The sequence below is a fragment of the Lactuca serriola genome, chromosome 8 (assembly GCF_051521515.1).
Source record: "Lactuca serriola cultivar US96UC23 chromosome 8, Lser_US96UC23_V15, whole genome shotgun sequence".
Lineage (NCBI taxonomy): Eukaryota > Viridiplantae > Streptophyta > Magnoliopsida > Asterales > Asteraceae > Lactuca > Lactuca serriola.
This window is the reverse complement of record NC_136415.1, coordinates 72760749-72776732: the sequence shown is the minus strand read 5'-3', so window position 1 is coordinate 72776732 and position 15984 is coordinate 72760749. Positions and strand designations below refer to the sequence as shown.

The window sequence follows — 15984 nt, the reverse complement described above, 5'->3', positions numbered from 1 at the left end:
AATCCAAAATTAATCATATGTGATTATATGTATCTAATCACATAAGATTTATTTGGACAAGTTTCATTTTGGCATTTTGGATTCTATAGTTATTGTATTTAATCCCAATGTATCTAATCACATATGATTTATGTGGACAAGTTTCAATTTCCCGTTCTGGATTCATACTTGTTGTATTTAATCACATGTGATTATATGTATAATGTATCTAATCATATATGATTTATATGGGAAAGATACGTTTTGTCTTTCTCGATTCAATATTTGTTCCCATGTATTTAATGAAATATGATTTATATACATAAGATTTGTTTTTGTATTGTGGATTCAACAGTTTTTTTGGTCCAAATTAATCGTACATGATTAAATACATATAGTCACATGTGACTAAATACATGAGAAAAATTATTTAGTTAAAAACATGAAAATGAATCATGTCTATATAAATCGTATGTGAGTAGATACAGATAATCAACTATGATTATATGTATTTAATCAGATGTGATTTATATGATTAAATACATATAATCATATATGATTTAGTTGATTGTGTGCATTTAATCACATATGGTGTTGATCGTTGTAAGTAGTGGGAGGTGGGTGGTGGTGGTGGGTTGGTTGGTGGTAGTAGTGGATAATGGTGATGGATGGTGGTTATGGTAGTTGTGATAGGGGTGGGTGGTGGTGGTAGTGGTGGGTGGTAGGTGATGGAGGGTCATGGGTGATAAATGGTTGGGTGGTGGTGGTTGGTGAACGATGATGGGTGATACTGGTGGTGAGGGGTGGTGGGTTGTGGTTGGTGGGTGATGGTTGTATGGTTGTTGGGTGGTGGATAGTGGTGTTGTTGATGAGTGGGTGGGTGGTGGTGGTGATGGGTAGTGGCGGCATGTACTGATGTTTGGTGGTGACGGGTGGTGGTTTTTGTAGATGGTAGAAGCGGGGTGGTGGTGATGGCTGGTGGTGGGTGGGTGGGCGGTGGTGAGTGGTGGTGATAATGGTGGGTGGTGGTTTTGGTGGATGTTAGGTAGGTGTAATAGGGGTGGTAGTAGTCATCGTGGTGGAGGTGGATGGTGGTGATGGGTGGTGGTGGTATGTAGTGATGGGTGACGGTAGTTAGCGATGACGGGTGGTAGTGATGCTGATGGGTGATGGTTTTGGTGGACAGTGGGTAGGGGTGGTGGATAGTAGGCAGTGGTGGTTGGTGGCAATGGTGGTGACAGTGGAAGGTGGTGGGTGTGGGTGGTTGTGATGGGTGGTGGTGGCGGTTGGTTGGGGGTTGGTAGGTGTTGGGTGGTGATGGCGGTGGCAGATGGTGGTTTCTGTGGGTGGTGGGTGGAGGTGGTGGTGGTAAATGGTGGTGATGGGTGGTGGTGGTGTTGGTAGTGGTGATAGGTGATAGAGGTGGGTGGGGGAGGTGGTGGTGGGTGGTTGAGATGGGTGGTCATGGTGGCTGGTGGTGATGGTGATGGCGGGTGGTGGTTTTGGAGGGTGGTGGGTAGGTGTGGTGGTGGTGGTGGAGGCGGGTGGTGTTAATGAGTAATGATGGGTGGTGGTAGTGGTAGGTGGTGGGTTGTAGGTGGTGGTGATGGGTGGTGGAGGTAGGTGGTAGGTAGTAGTGGTGGGTTGTGTTGGTTAGTGAGTTTTTTTAATTGTTTGTAACCATTTTTTGATTTATTTAAATATTATTTTATAATTTTAATTTAAAAAATTATTTGATCAATTAACGTAGTTTGGCATTGGTTACTAATTGATACTATATATATATATATATATATATATATATATATATATATATATATATATATATATATATATATATATAGTATCAATTAGTAACCAATGCCAAACTACGTTAATTGATAAATTATGTAATTATATAGAGATTATAAAAGAAAAATAAAACACACCTCAATTAAGCAAAAGCAAGTATGTCGACTGATAAGAAAAATATTGTACCAACTCAAGAAAACAAAAGAATATGGCAAGTGTATACTATAAATCCTATTCTAATAAATGAATATTTTTAATCTCCGTCAAATATTACTTTAATACAACATCTTATTGATATTATGTCATGTGTAATTTAAATATATTAGACAACTCATTTCAAAATTTAGATTTATATTTTCTAATTATATGTTAAATTTGAAGTTATATAATAACTTTAAATTTTTGATATATCTCTTAATTAATAATTTATTTAAAATAATTGATTGATAATTATAAACTTTTATTATGAAAGTTTAATTAATTTTATAACCCGTGGTTTCCACGGGTTATAAACTAGTTCATATATAATAGGGTTGAAGTGATTATCAACAAGAATGTTAGTAAATACCGCTCAAGAATTTAATGATTGAATACGATTTGTTAGATATACACGACCTTTAGAAAAAAAATAAAACTAAATGGAATAAAATACACCAAACACCATCACAAATACAACACACCAAATAGAATATCCTGACTTTGTTGCTATATTCTATATCTCAAATAAAACACAGTTCCTAATCTACCCGTATTCTATTTCACAATACACCATATAAAATACGGTTAACATGTGGGAGGCAGATGGAGGAAATAAAACATTATTCATCAACGGTTGATATATGTATAAGCTTTATAATATAGAACCTAATTTAATAGGTATATACATATGGGCCTAAAATAGTAAAATGTACTCCCTCCGTCCCAAATTGATAGTCCACTTTTGACTTTTGAAGTCTTTTGTCTTCAATTTTGACCTTAAATACTTTTATTTGTGTTATATATTACTTGATAAAACTTATAACAATGAAAAAACATTTAAAATACAATTCATTCATATAGTTTGCATTAAGTATTATTTATAAATAAACAAAAATATTTAAGGTCAAAGTTGAAGAAAAAAAGACTTTAAAAGTCAAAAATGGACTATCAATTTGGGACGAATGTAGTATATTATTATAGAAACTTGTTTATTGGTTAAATGTCTTATTGGTAGAACAAAGGAAAACAAAACTAAAGAACAAATCATAATGGTCGAATAAAAGTCAACAAAAATAGTGAAAGAGTTCATAATGATCGAATAGAGGAATATATAGATCACCACAAACCTATAACAAATCACTAACAAATTAGTGTAAGGTTTTTTCGAGTCGCCATATAATCTTGATAGAAGACTTTGAATCTTGTTGAACCGTAAATGGTGGTTGTATATAATCAAGTTCCTTATCCCAAAACTCTGAGGAATCTATTGCAACTTTTGTTGTTTGTGGTTGATATTTCCGAGGAAGGAGTTCAGCTACAATATAACTCTCACCTTCAAACGGATTCCCATACACACAGTCTAAGGAAACTGAAATCATAGTGTATGATGAATTTGAAAATGCGGTGTGCCTTAATGAACCAAATGAAACATATCCTACATATGTCCTTGTACTATCATATTTAGGCTTCACCGCTTCCTTAGACTCCTGCAAAAGCTCAAATAGAGAATCTTCATCTACCGCTTGGTTGATGACTATATTAATATACCTAGCTTTCTTTTCGGTAACAACACATATTAAGAACCCGCAAAATTTGTTGTACCAATCATCTGGAAAATGCAGTATAAATGTACTCCCCATAAACAACCTGCGGACTAACCCCTTTGGAATAATGTGATTTTCAAGAGTGACACGGATAAAATGATCTTCAATAGCCTTTCCCTGCCATGGAAAAGATATTCAGTTATGATTCTTATGTTCGGGTTTAGATGATAAAGATTGAAATTTAAATGATACGTAGGGCCAAACCTTCAACATGGAGGTTAGTAATATGTCACCATCACCAAGTTTTTTCCCCCACCGGTTTGAGACGTTCCACAACCATTTACAGTTTGAAATATCACCAAAGCTTTCAAGTGATGTACACAAATCAGCGATAACAACAGCTATACTTGATGGCAGCTCTGACAATTCAACAAGGCCTTGGCACAAAGTCAAGTTGAGCCATTTGAGTCGAGGAAGTTGCAAGAGACTAAAATTTAATCGGGAAAATTTATTTTCACTTAGATCAAGTTCTTGCAAATTGGGAAACTCCCAAACAGCAGAGGTGATTTCTTCATCTCCCAAACTACACTGGCTAAGATTCAAATATTTCAAGTCCTTGAGAAAAAACTGCAACCCTACACAACATTCTACACCAAGAATATTGCTGGAACCACACCTCCAACAAGTAACAAAATATTTTGGACCTGATTCTATATAGGATGGAACTTCTTTCCCACTATTATCCAACTCAAGATGTGGTAAATTGTCCATGTTCTTAAAAAGTTCAACGCACCCGGAAAATGAAAGTGTCACAAGTTTCTTTAGTTGGGTAATGGGTGGAAACATATCCAGAATGGGACAATCTTTTATAGATAAGGAAACAAGCTTTCTTAAACGTCCAATCGATGGATGAACCTCTTCTAGACACCGAGATCTATTAAGCGTCAATCTTTCAAGATTTGGAAGATTATCAAAATCCGGTGTCACGATTAGGTTATCCAAACCCCAAAGTTCAATTGTTCTCAAATTTGGCAGCAACTGTTGTTTACAAGTGCAAACAAGTCAAAATTATGGCATATATATATATATATATATATATATATATATATATATATATATATATACACACACACACACACTAGCCGTTTACCCGCGCAAAGCGGCGGACGACAAATAGTTTGTTTCGACAATTAATTTCTTTTCGATGGAGAATGATTATTTTCAATTCAATCATTAGTTTGTTTTAGGAAACATGTCATATTAAAAATAAAGAAAATTCATGAAATGACCAAATTATAGGGTGTTGAGTATTTATTTGGATGAAAAAAATCTGGTTAAAACCTTGAAAGAGAAGATGTATAGGAGTTTGTTTAAATTTTAATATTATTTTATTAGTGATTAGTTGTACAATTAGCTTAATGATTTGGACGTCTTAAAAAAATATTATTATTTTATTCAATCTATTTTTAGAAATAGTGGGATTTGTTTTATAAGATAGTAAAGATATATATGGGAAAAGTGAATATACCCTTAAGGGTATATAAGCTTAGGTACCCAAACTCACTATAGTACATCATTTTGTATCATATAATACATTCTAATTGTCCAATGTTCTTATAGTTTAACTTCAAAGTTGATTTACTTCCAGGATTTTTATAAATTACACATTTATTTTACTCTTACATAATTTTCATTTTCAACTACAATATATATAGCCTAGTAGGTATTCGGTAAAAGATGTTATGTACGAGAAAGATAATAATAAAAATTCGAAAATATTGAAAGTAAATCATGTTAGGAGTTGAAGTTTAAGAACATTATAATAAATATATCATACAAAATGATATGTTATGGTGTGTTTGGGTACCTAAGCTTATATACCCTTAAGGGTATATTCACTTTTCCCTATATATATATATATATATATATATATATATATATATATATATATATATATATATATATATATATATATATATATATATATATATATATATATATAATCAAAGAATTCTAAAATGTGTACACTATTTCTCAATTGGATGAAGATTAGGCAAAAAAAAAAAAATTCCTTCGATCTATAAATGGAAACCATTTAAAATGTTTGTTAAATTAACAATCTATGTATCACTTAATAAAAAAAGATATTTGAACGAAAATTGATGATATCAATGTTTTGTTATAGTAATAAATCAACAAAAAAAATAAAGAAAAAAGGGTATTTCTTTGGAGGACGAGCTTTACATAAAAACTAAAAAAGGTGATCGTTCTCCGCGGTGCTCATGGCTATGATCTAGCAAATGAGGTGAAGCACCCATGATTTGGGAATAAAAGAACGACCACATTTTAACAACTCGAGGAGAAGCATCCACGATCTGTCAAATGAGGCAAAAATTTTAGCTTTTAACGAGATCAATTGGTCCAGGTCGCGCAATGGCCCATTAAGGGAATGTTTGAACTCGTCGTAATATTAACCTCTCGCTAGCTGTTTCTAATAAAGTTTTCTTGGCATTAAAAAAAAGTTGTAGTTTACAAAGTTTATCATATAACACTTAAAAAAGTCAATTGCATCATCTGAGCGTCTCACGTCTGTCCCAAAGCATACTTGAGAGGTCAATCAAATAACATTAATGATATTTTGCATGTGTCAGGGGTCAATGTGTAACCAATTTAAACTCATAAAAGCACATAACTACATTTATAGCCTTAAGATTATTATATAAATTGATTAGATTAAAAAGGTACACACTAAAACTTTACACCCTTGTTGATTGAATCATTTATACAAGAGGTTATATGGGTTTGGGATTTCATTTTGAATGTGAAAAAGACTTTTGCCAAAAAAGACTTATTGACTTATGAAGATGGGAAATGAGTTTTAAAAAAAAATTTGGATTAGCTTTTTAGTGACAAAAGTCAATAAGTTAAAAAGTGTTTGACTGAAAATTATATTTTGTTTGTTTTTCATCCTAAAAGGTTATAAGTCATTTCAAAAAGTCACAATTTGTTATTTCTTGGAAACTTCTTTTTCAAATGCTAAACAAAAAGGAGTTTTAAGGCTACCCCCATTGGGGGGTTTTAGGCAATCCGCTCACCAGTTTTTTAAATAACAAAAATGAAAATTAAATGATTAATGGTGAACTAGGACACCATCACAACCTAGCTGACACTTACTCACTCCATTTCTTTTCCTTTTTTCTTTTATATTTCATATTCTATTTTTTTTATTGATTTGACATTTATATATTAAATATTATCTTAATAAAATTAACAAAAAATCTAAAATTTATAAAAAAAAATTTCTCTTTAAATTGAGTATAATATTGATATATTTTCTATTTAATTTTAATTTTTTATTTATAATAAATAGGTTGTTTGTGTTGGTATGATAATGAGATGAAAATTTTGTTGGATTGAGTTGGATAGGTGGAAGGAAGAAAAATTAATTTTTTAATAAAAAATTTAGGTTGGGTTGGGTTGCTGATGGGAATAGTCTAAAAGTCCTTATCTACTCTAATAAATGAATATTTTTTGTCACTTGTCACACTCTCATTCAATTTGAAAAATGTCATTTTGTGGTTATTTTAAATTAATTTTTTTTCACACGTCATTTTATGAGTTTTTCTATTATATTAAACTACACATAATATTTTAATGTAACAATTAAAATAAATGTAGTAATAAATGAATATCAATTTTATTAATGAACGTACCTTTTAATTTTAAAATTCCCAAAATTAAAGCTCATTAATTTCTTTTGTTCATTTATTTAAATTATTTGTTTAAATTTAAAAGATAAAAGAAATTTCCATTATAATAATTCATTATTTTTCTTATTTTGTTATAAATTCAAAGTTCTCAAATATTTTGATCTTTATATTCAATTTTTTTTTAAATTAACCTATGTAATACATGGATCTCACAACTAGTTAGATATCAAAACACTTTTTTTAACTTATTGACTTTTCAAAAATCAATAAGTTAATAAGGAGTTTTTAGATGAACACCCAAACACCCTCTAAGAACTTTAAAAACTATCCATTTCAATGATTTTCTCCTATTTTCACTCGTAACTACTAAAATTAAGGAACTAAAAAATGAAATCAAAAGGAAAGAAAACAATAAATTAAATATTTGCTGCCCTACATCCCATATAATGATCGAAAGAGGCCAAAAGAAGGGGAAAGATGTTGTGCATTTGTGTGATGTGTTCCTGTAATTGGGAGGAAAAAGAGGTGTCGGAGTCAGCGATCAATGCCTAATTCCAATACAACCATACAATCAATGCTCTCATGTATGGGTTTATCGATTGCATTTGAGGATTTTTTTTTTTTTTTTTTTGATGTCGTACTCCACCATATGCGAGGAGTTTTCCTGATTGGTAAGCTAAATCATATTCTAATAAATGAATAGTTTTAATCTTCTTTTGCCAAGTGTCACTCTAATACAATTCCTCATTAATATTATATTATGTGTCATTTAGACATATTAAGCAACTCATTTCAAAATTCAAATTTACATTTTTTAATTATATGTTAATTTGAAGTTATAATAACTTTAAAATTTTGATATATCTTTTAATTAACAATTTATTTAAAATGACTTATTCAAAATAACGGACTAATAATTATAAATTTTTATTATAAAAATTTAATTAATTTTATAACCGTGGTTTCCATGGGTTATAAACTAGTTAATATATATTTAAAATATTGAGTGTATGTGTATCTGATCCAAAATGATGATTAACCCTATTAATCATGCGAGATCTTAATTTCCTAATCTAACGCTTTAGACGTGACTTATTTTTTATATATTTTTTATTTGACTGCCAAATTATATAATCACTTCGATATGCATAACAAAGTGATGTCCCTTGAAATGTTCTAACGTTTTAGTCTTGATTTTTTTTCTATATATTTTATGCTTTCTTTAAGCTAATGTGTTCATTTAGGCTATGTTTTACGCCAGAGTTAGCTGATAAGCTAGCTTATTTTTTGAGCTTTTTTATGTTGTCGCTTTTGGTAAGCCAAAAGGTAGCTTATAAGCTAGCTTTTTGATAAGCTACTTAGACTAGCTTTTTATGAGTCTTTTTAAAAATTTTCAAATACACCCCTTAATTAATTATAGAAACACATATTCTTACATGTCCTTTTATGTAATTTTATATTTTTTAGCTAGTTTTTCAGCTAGTTTTACCAAACGTTATTTTTTATCAGCTAGCTTTTCAGCTATCAGCTATCTTTTTATTTAACAGCTAGTTTTTCAGCTATCAATTAGTTTTTCAGTTAACAACCAGTTTTTCAGCTAGTACGCCAAACATAGCCTTATTTTGTAAGGAATTAAAAAACGATTAATTATCACTACTAAAATTTATTATTGTACTTTGACTTAGATTTATTGCTTATATGATAAGTGAACCAGTAGCAATTGTTGTGAATAATAAAGTAAGGCTGCTGGTATTATGAGAAGAAGAAGGATAAACTTGTTGCATGATGAATATAATGTTACACTATACTTCATTAATCTAGTAAGATTGATGAAAAATATGTATTTTCAAGCTATAACATAGAATTTATTGATTTGAAATGTTTAATTTTTAGTTTTAATGTTTTCTCATTTGAAATTTTAGATTTTGTAATCTTATAAGGATGAATGGTCATCTTATTTTATTTGTTAAAACTAAGTTCTTTACTTTTGCTCGTTTATTTATATGTATGTTTATAATTGAACGTATGTATGTTCATTAATGAACATTTATACATCTGATATGGTTATATTCATGCATGTTCGGTTATAAATATTTATGAACATTATTTATCATAACATTCATACATGTTTAGTTATGAACATGACTAGTTTATGTGTTTTTCTAAAATATGTTCATTTATATCTGATCAAGAATTTCATACATGTTTATTTATAAACATTTATTCATCTATATTCATAACATTCATACATGTTTACTGATGAACATAGTCAATTTTTGGATATTTATTCATATCTTACTAGGTTATAACCCGTGGGAACCACGGTTACAAAATAAATTAAGCTTTTATAGAAAAACTAATAATTACTAATAAATTAAATAAATTATAAATTAAGATATATATATATATATATATATATATATATATATATATATGTATATATATATGTGTGTGTGTGTATATATATATATATATATATATATATATATATATATATATATATATATATATGTATGTATGTGTGTGTATGTGTGAAATTTATTTTGAAGATAAAGGTGTAGGAATTGTTTTTATGTAATTATGTATAATTACAAAAAAAATGGAAACCATGATTTTAGAATCCATAAATTTAGTAGTTATATATATATATATAATATATATATATATATATATATATATATATATATATATGTATATATAAATTGGAGGAGTATAATGACATGTGATAAAATATTAGTTAGTAGAAACAAAAGATTGACAAGTTTCATAGGTCTAAATGAGTGACACTTGGCAAAAAAAACTATTTTTTTTATTAGAGCTTATAGTTTTCATACATGCTCAATTGTGAAATTTTATTTATATATGATCATAACGTACATGTTTAATTATGAACATTTATAAATGTTCAGTTATAAACATTTATAAATGTTCAGTTATGAACATTTATGAATTTTCATTTCTGGGTTTTTTCTAAAATATGTTCATTTATTAACATTATCAAATTCTGGTTATTTATTCATATTTTATACAAAACTTCATATATGTCCAATTATAAACATTTATTCATATATGATCATAACATTCATACATATTTGATGATGAAAATTATAAGTTATGTACATTTATTCATATCTTATTATAATTTTCATACATGTGAGTTATGAACATTTATTTATATATGATCATAACGTACATTTTTAATTACAAAAATTTATGAATTTTAATATATTTTTCAATGGTCATCTATGAACAATAAGCATCAATCTTAACCTACGAACATAGTCATAACGTGAATTTTTGATGTTTGCATTTTCATATATGATCATAACGGACATGTTTAATTACGAACATTTATGAATTTTCATATATTTTTCAATGGTCATCTATGAACAATAAGCATCAATCTTAACCTATCAACATAGTCATAATCTGAATTTTTGATGTTTGAATTTTTTGTTGATTCGTGTAATTACAATTTTTTTTTTATGCTTGATGTTTAAAAATTTCATTCCTATTTTATTGACATTAATTTCAAATAAGTGTTATAATTTAGGAACATCATTAATCAGTTATTGTTTTATTTTTTGAATAAAATAGTTATTTTACCAAAATACTTTTTTTTTTTCATAAATGATCCAGTGGTAATAAGGTGGTTCTATGGTTCAATGATGAACCCACCTCTATATATATATATATATATATATATATATATATATATATATATATATATATATATTCAGGTTCATTTGAAACCATTCTAATTTTTTGAGATCGTGACAACAAATCTAAAAATAATTTTAAAATGCAAAATAAATGGAAAAATCCAAAAATACTTTTTTTTTAAATATTATTTTCGGAACTCGAATTAACTAAAAATAAATAAATAAAAATAAAAAAAATCCCGTTTTTTTTAAAATACATGAAATATTCTAATAGAATATTATACTGTACATATTCTAAAAGATAATTTTAAAATGCAAAATAAATGGAAAAATCAAAAAATTCTTTTTCTAAATATTATTTTCGGAACTTGAATTAACTAAAAAAAATAAAAAAAAATCCCGTTTTTTTTAAAAATACGTGAAATATTGTAACAGAATATTACTAGAATATGTAAAAAATGTATTTTTTTTAAAAAAAATTTGGTATTTTTTTTTTTGGAAAAATACATATTTCGAAAATAATATTGGAAAAAAAATTCGAAAAATTTCAATTATTTTGAATTTTAAAAATGTTTTTGTTTTATCTATTAAATGAGTGGCTATGATTGCGTCTCACGGTCTCAAAAAATTAGGCCGTCTCACATGAATCTAACACTATATATATATATATATATATATATATATATATATATATATATATATATATATATATATATATATATATATATATATATATATATATATATATATATATATAAGTTCCTAATGACACCAAAATTAATGCAGGGTGAACATCTTTGTTTTCATCTCTTAATTAGATAGACAATGACATTTACCTTGTTACCCTCCCAGAGCTGTTTTTGCAAGCTGTTATGCAATACTAGATGACAAAGCGTCCTTTGTGGAAAGTTAGTAAGCAATGGACTTGCAAGATCACCTTCCCATTCAATCCACCTAAGGTTCTTCGCGTTTGCAACAATCGGATGAAGAAGACGTTTATACCTTTTTAACTGATTCTCACTGCCGTATCTAAAATTCCTCTGACGTTTATTCCTTTGTAGTTGACCCTCACTACTGTATTTAAAACTTATTGCTTTAATCATGTCAAGTTCCTGTGGAAAAAATTAAATGGTGTCAAGGTTGAATTAAAAGTGTTTCTTCATACATATATTTCATGAAAAGCTAGCTTAACATTACCGTGGTTGCATCCATAGAGCATATTTTCACAACATCTTCTACCTTCCAGACCCTACTATGTTTTTCAGGATTGTTGGGGTATTCCCCTCTAACAATGTGGTGTCCCATTTCTTGCACCAGATCGTGCATATCAAACTTTCCATCTTCTGAAATAGTTATGAGAGCCTTTTGTATCAAAACCTTCAACCCTATAACAGGATGAAAACCACAAGCATGAAAGATCCTCATTGCATTATCTTTCTCATGCCCCCTTAAAAAACATGCAATATCTAGGAACAACTCTTTCTCAACAGGTTTAAGCCCATCAAAGCTGATTTTTAGCTTTTCCACAATATCATTGTCTGGTATCTCTTTCAGTCTCACTAATGCACTCTTCCACTCATTAATTTCTGTGTCACACAGAAAAGAACCAAGAACTGTAAGGGCTAACGGAAGCCCACCAGCATAAGAGACCACCTCTTTAGAAAGCTTTTCATAATCTTCTACATGTCTGTTATCCCGAGGTGTATGCTTGCGAAAGAGCTTAATAGCCTCATCATTGTCTAACAACCTAATACTATGTATCACATTTACATTGTGTGCAACTAATAAATGCTTATTTCGAGTTGTTATAATTATTCTACTTCCTTCACCAAACCAATCATGTGATCCGGCTAACGCTTTTAGTTGGCCAAGGTGATCGACGTCATCTAGAACAATCAAGACTTTTCTATGATGAAACCTATTATTTATCAAGCATCTTCCTCCTCCAACTCTATTTACTCCCATCTTTGAAAGTATATCTTCTTCCAACTTCCCCAAACCATGTCTGCTTGATTCCTCTCGAATATTTGGAATAAAGCAGCAACCATCAAACTGCCGACAAATTTCATCATAAATTGAAGATGCAAGAGTAGTCTTACCAGCACCCCCAATCCCCCATACTCCAATCATAAGCACACCACCGGACTCAATTTGTAACTCTGATTTCAAACGTTGCATGCGAGCCACTATTCCAACTAGGTTCTCATTTGCACTTGAAGCTACTTGTTGCACCTTCTGCGAAATTTCGACAACAATTTGTTTGATGGCTTGTGATTCATGCCTACGCATTGGATATACAAGGATAATTAAAATATGCTCACATTGACAAAAGAGGTCATTTGTTTCATGGTCCATAAAATAAGGAAAAAGAAACCTAATACCGTCCATATTTCCCAATCCGATAGAACATGCAAAAAGGATATCAAGTAGTTTGTAACAATTTCTTGAGAAATATCATACAGTTTCAAATAGAAACAACTAAAACAAAATGAATTTCTGTTGTAGCTTGAAGTGAGGTGTTAAGTACAGAACTAGAATAGATTACATCATGTCTTAACCTGAGCTTATACATAATCCTAGGACTTGGGATGTCTTTTAAACTTGCCCACTTGCATAACAAACCACATCTACTGAAAGCATCTCATAATCTTCTAAATGTTTACATTCACCTCTGATCAAGTGATGTAGTCAAAACCTCTCTATTTATAGAGGTCATCAACTTCATCACAAATTATTAGAACATTTGTATAAAAAGCTCTTAAGTAAGAAGTATATATATATGGGTCGTATAGCACACATATCTTAAGCATACAAAGTGCAAAGACGAAGAAAATTACCCGTTAGCAATGTTCCTCGTTTCCCATCCAGAAATGCTACTTGCATCCACAAGTGCTTTTCTCCAAGATTTAACCTTGGTCTTGTTCTCACGCTCATGTTTGGTGAATGCTTCTTTATACCTCCGTTTTTGTTTTCGGACTTCAGAGGGATCCACGTCATAAAATATGGGCATAACGATTTGCCCTCTTATATCCCTGCATGTCATAATATGTGCAAGCTCATCCAAGCACCACGATGAATCTGCATAGCTTTTAGAGAATATGATGACAACAATATATGATTCTTTGATTGCCTTCTTAAGGGATGGGCCGATCGATTCACCCCGAGGAAGTGCTACGTTGTCCTTGTAAGTGTTGATCCCTTGTTGTTCAAGAGCTGTGTAGAGATGATCAACAAAAGTGCGACGAGTATCTTCTCCTCTAAAACTAAGGAAAACATCATAATTCCAGGAATGAGATGAAAAGGCTGGAGCAGAGGGAGAAGATGATGAAGAGGCCATCGATGAGTTGATTTTTTTGAGATTGAAAGTGGTCTGTGCACCTCAGGGAAATGAAATTATATATATAAAGATGTGGGTTTCCCAGAAATTTCAGTTTCAGGAAAAGGCTCAAGAAATTTCTTATCCCTTGACATGTTCAATGAAGGGAGTTGGTTTCACATGCATTGATAATGTCGTTATGATAATAAACAATTATTTGTGAAAATATGGAGGAAATTTTCTGATGGGAACATTTTCATTAGAAACAGGGCAATGGAAATAAACGCAGCTTTTTGTTAGAATTCCAATTTCATATTTTGTGAAAATTGAATGAGGCATTATTTTCAAATAAAGTAGAAAGAAATATATAAATTAGAATATATCTACAGTAAAAATTCCAATTTCATACTTTTTTCTGTGAAAATTGAATGATGCATTATTTCGAACATTGTTGACTTCGAATATTAAAAGTAGATAACCACAAAATATGCTAAGACGATAGTTCAGTTGAATCAGATTTCACAGGTGGAATGATATATTTCTTTTGTCAAAAAGACAAATGGAAAAAACAAAAAGGAAATCTACAGTTCATATCATTTTATTGTCGAATTACTATAAATATTTTATGGTAATGAATTTTAACTATATTATTGGACATGATGTCAACATTTTGTTAATTAATTAATGATTATCTTTAACCATCACTATTTTTTTATCTCAAAATAAATTGTGAATGGAAATATGTTGTTCAGGAAATCACTATCCACTTGAACCGGCCTAAAAAAACAGATTTTGTTACCTTTTAATAAAAAAAAATTAAAAATATGTCAAAATTATTTTCAGTGCCATCATTTTGTCAAGAAACATAAATGAATATATTAAATTACAATTTTAATTCCATCTTTGTAATTACATCTTCAAGGTCAGGGTTCAATTCCATTTCTATCAAGAAAGTGTTATTTTTTGCTTCATTTGGAAGATTGCTGGCGATTACGGTTTCGAACTAATTGGATGTGATTTAGGTGCCAAAAGATTGTGGAGCGCCAGCATAAACCCACTAAACCTGACTGCTTTGGATTTCACCAGACTACTTTTGTAAATATAATTGGACCTTCAAATTGAGTGATAATGACGACTGAATCCAAAATAAACCAAAAGTACAAGGATCCTCCGTGCCAAAAAAAATATTTTAGGGATCTAATCCATAATTTCCATCTCAGCACAGGAACAAAAAAAAAGGAATTTACTCAACATGTAATAGAATTGAAATTCATGTTAGCATTTGTCACTGTTGATTAAAATATGATTATCTTTCACTATCATAATTTTTTCGTCAAACCAAAATATGAAAGAATATATGGTGAGGAAACAAACCACTATCCAATAAAAAAGTAGAACTTATCTACCTTAATAAACTAAATATAACCAGCTGATAGCAGAGTTGTATTCCATGTTTTTTTAGATTCTTTCTATCTTTTCTATTTATTGGTTGGTTGACATTTTAAAGAAAATACAATATGAAACTCACACTTAAAATATGTGCCAAATAAATAAAAATATACAAATTATGATCTTCCGTCTTTTGTGATTTATAGGGCTCAAATAATTGCCTATGATTTACAAATTTTTTTGTGAAAATTTGCTTTGACCTGTTCAAGATCTAACTTTGCGAATCCTTTTATATTTATTTTTTGTAAACCAATTGTCGAATAAAATAAAGAAAGGCTGTAACCAAAATTACTATCCAAAGCTGGTTTTAAAATAAGATGGATTGTTTACCAAGC

General features: G+C 29.8%; 1 protein-coding gene across 1 annotated transcript; it reads right to left on the bottom strand.

The window, feature by feature from the left end:
• Nucleotides 1–3001: 3001 nt before the first annotated feature.
• Nucleotides 3002–14303, bottom strand: LOC145065417 (disease resistance protein Roq1-like). Its single transcript, XM_079012407.1, has 5 exons — nt 13722–14303; nt 12082–13165; nt 11721–11996; nt 3777–4550; nt 3002–3689 (listed from the first exon to the last, which is right to left on the bottom strand). The coding sequence occupies exons 1-5, from the start codon at nt 14219–14221 to the stop codon at nt 3117–3119; spliced, it is 3207 nt and encodes a 1068-aa protein (XP_078868533.1). The 5' UTR covers nt 14222–14303; the 3' UTR covers nt 3002–3116.
• Between the last annotated feature and the right edge of the window lie 1681 nt (nt 14304–15984).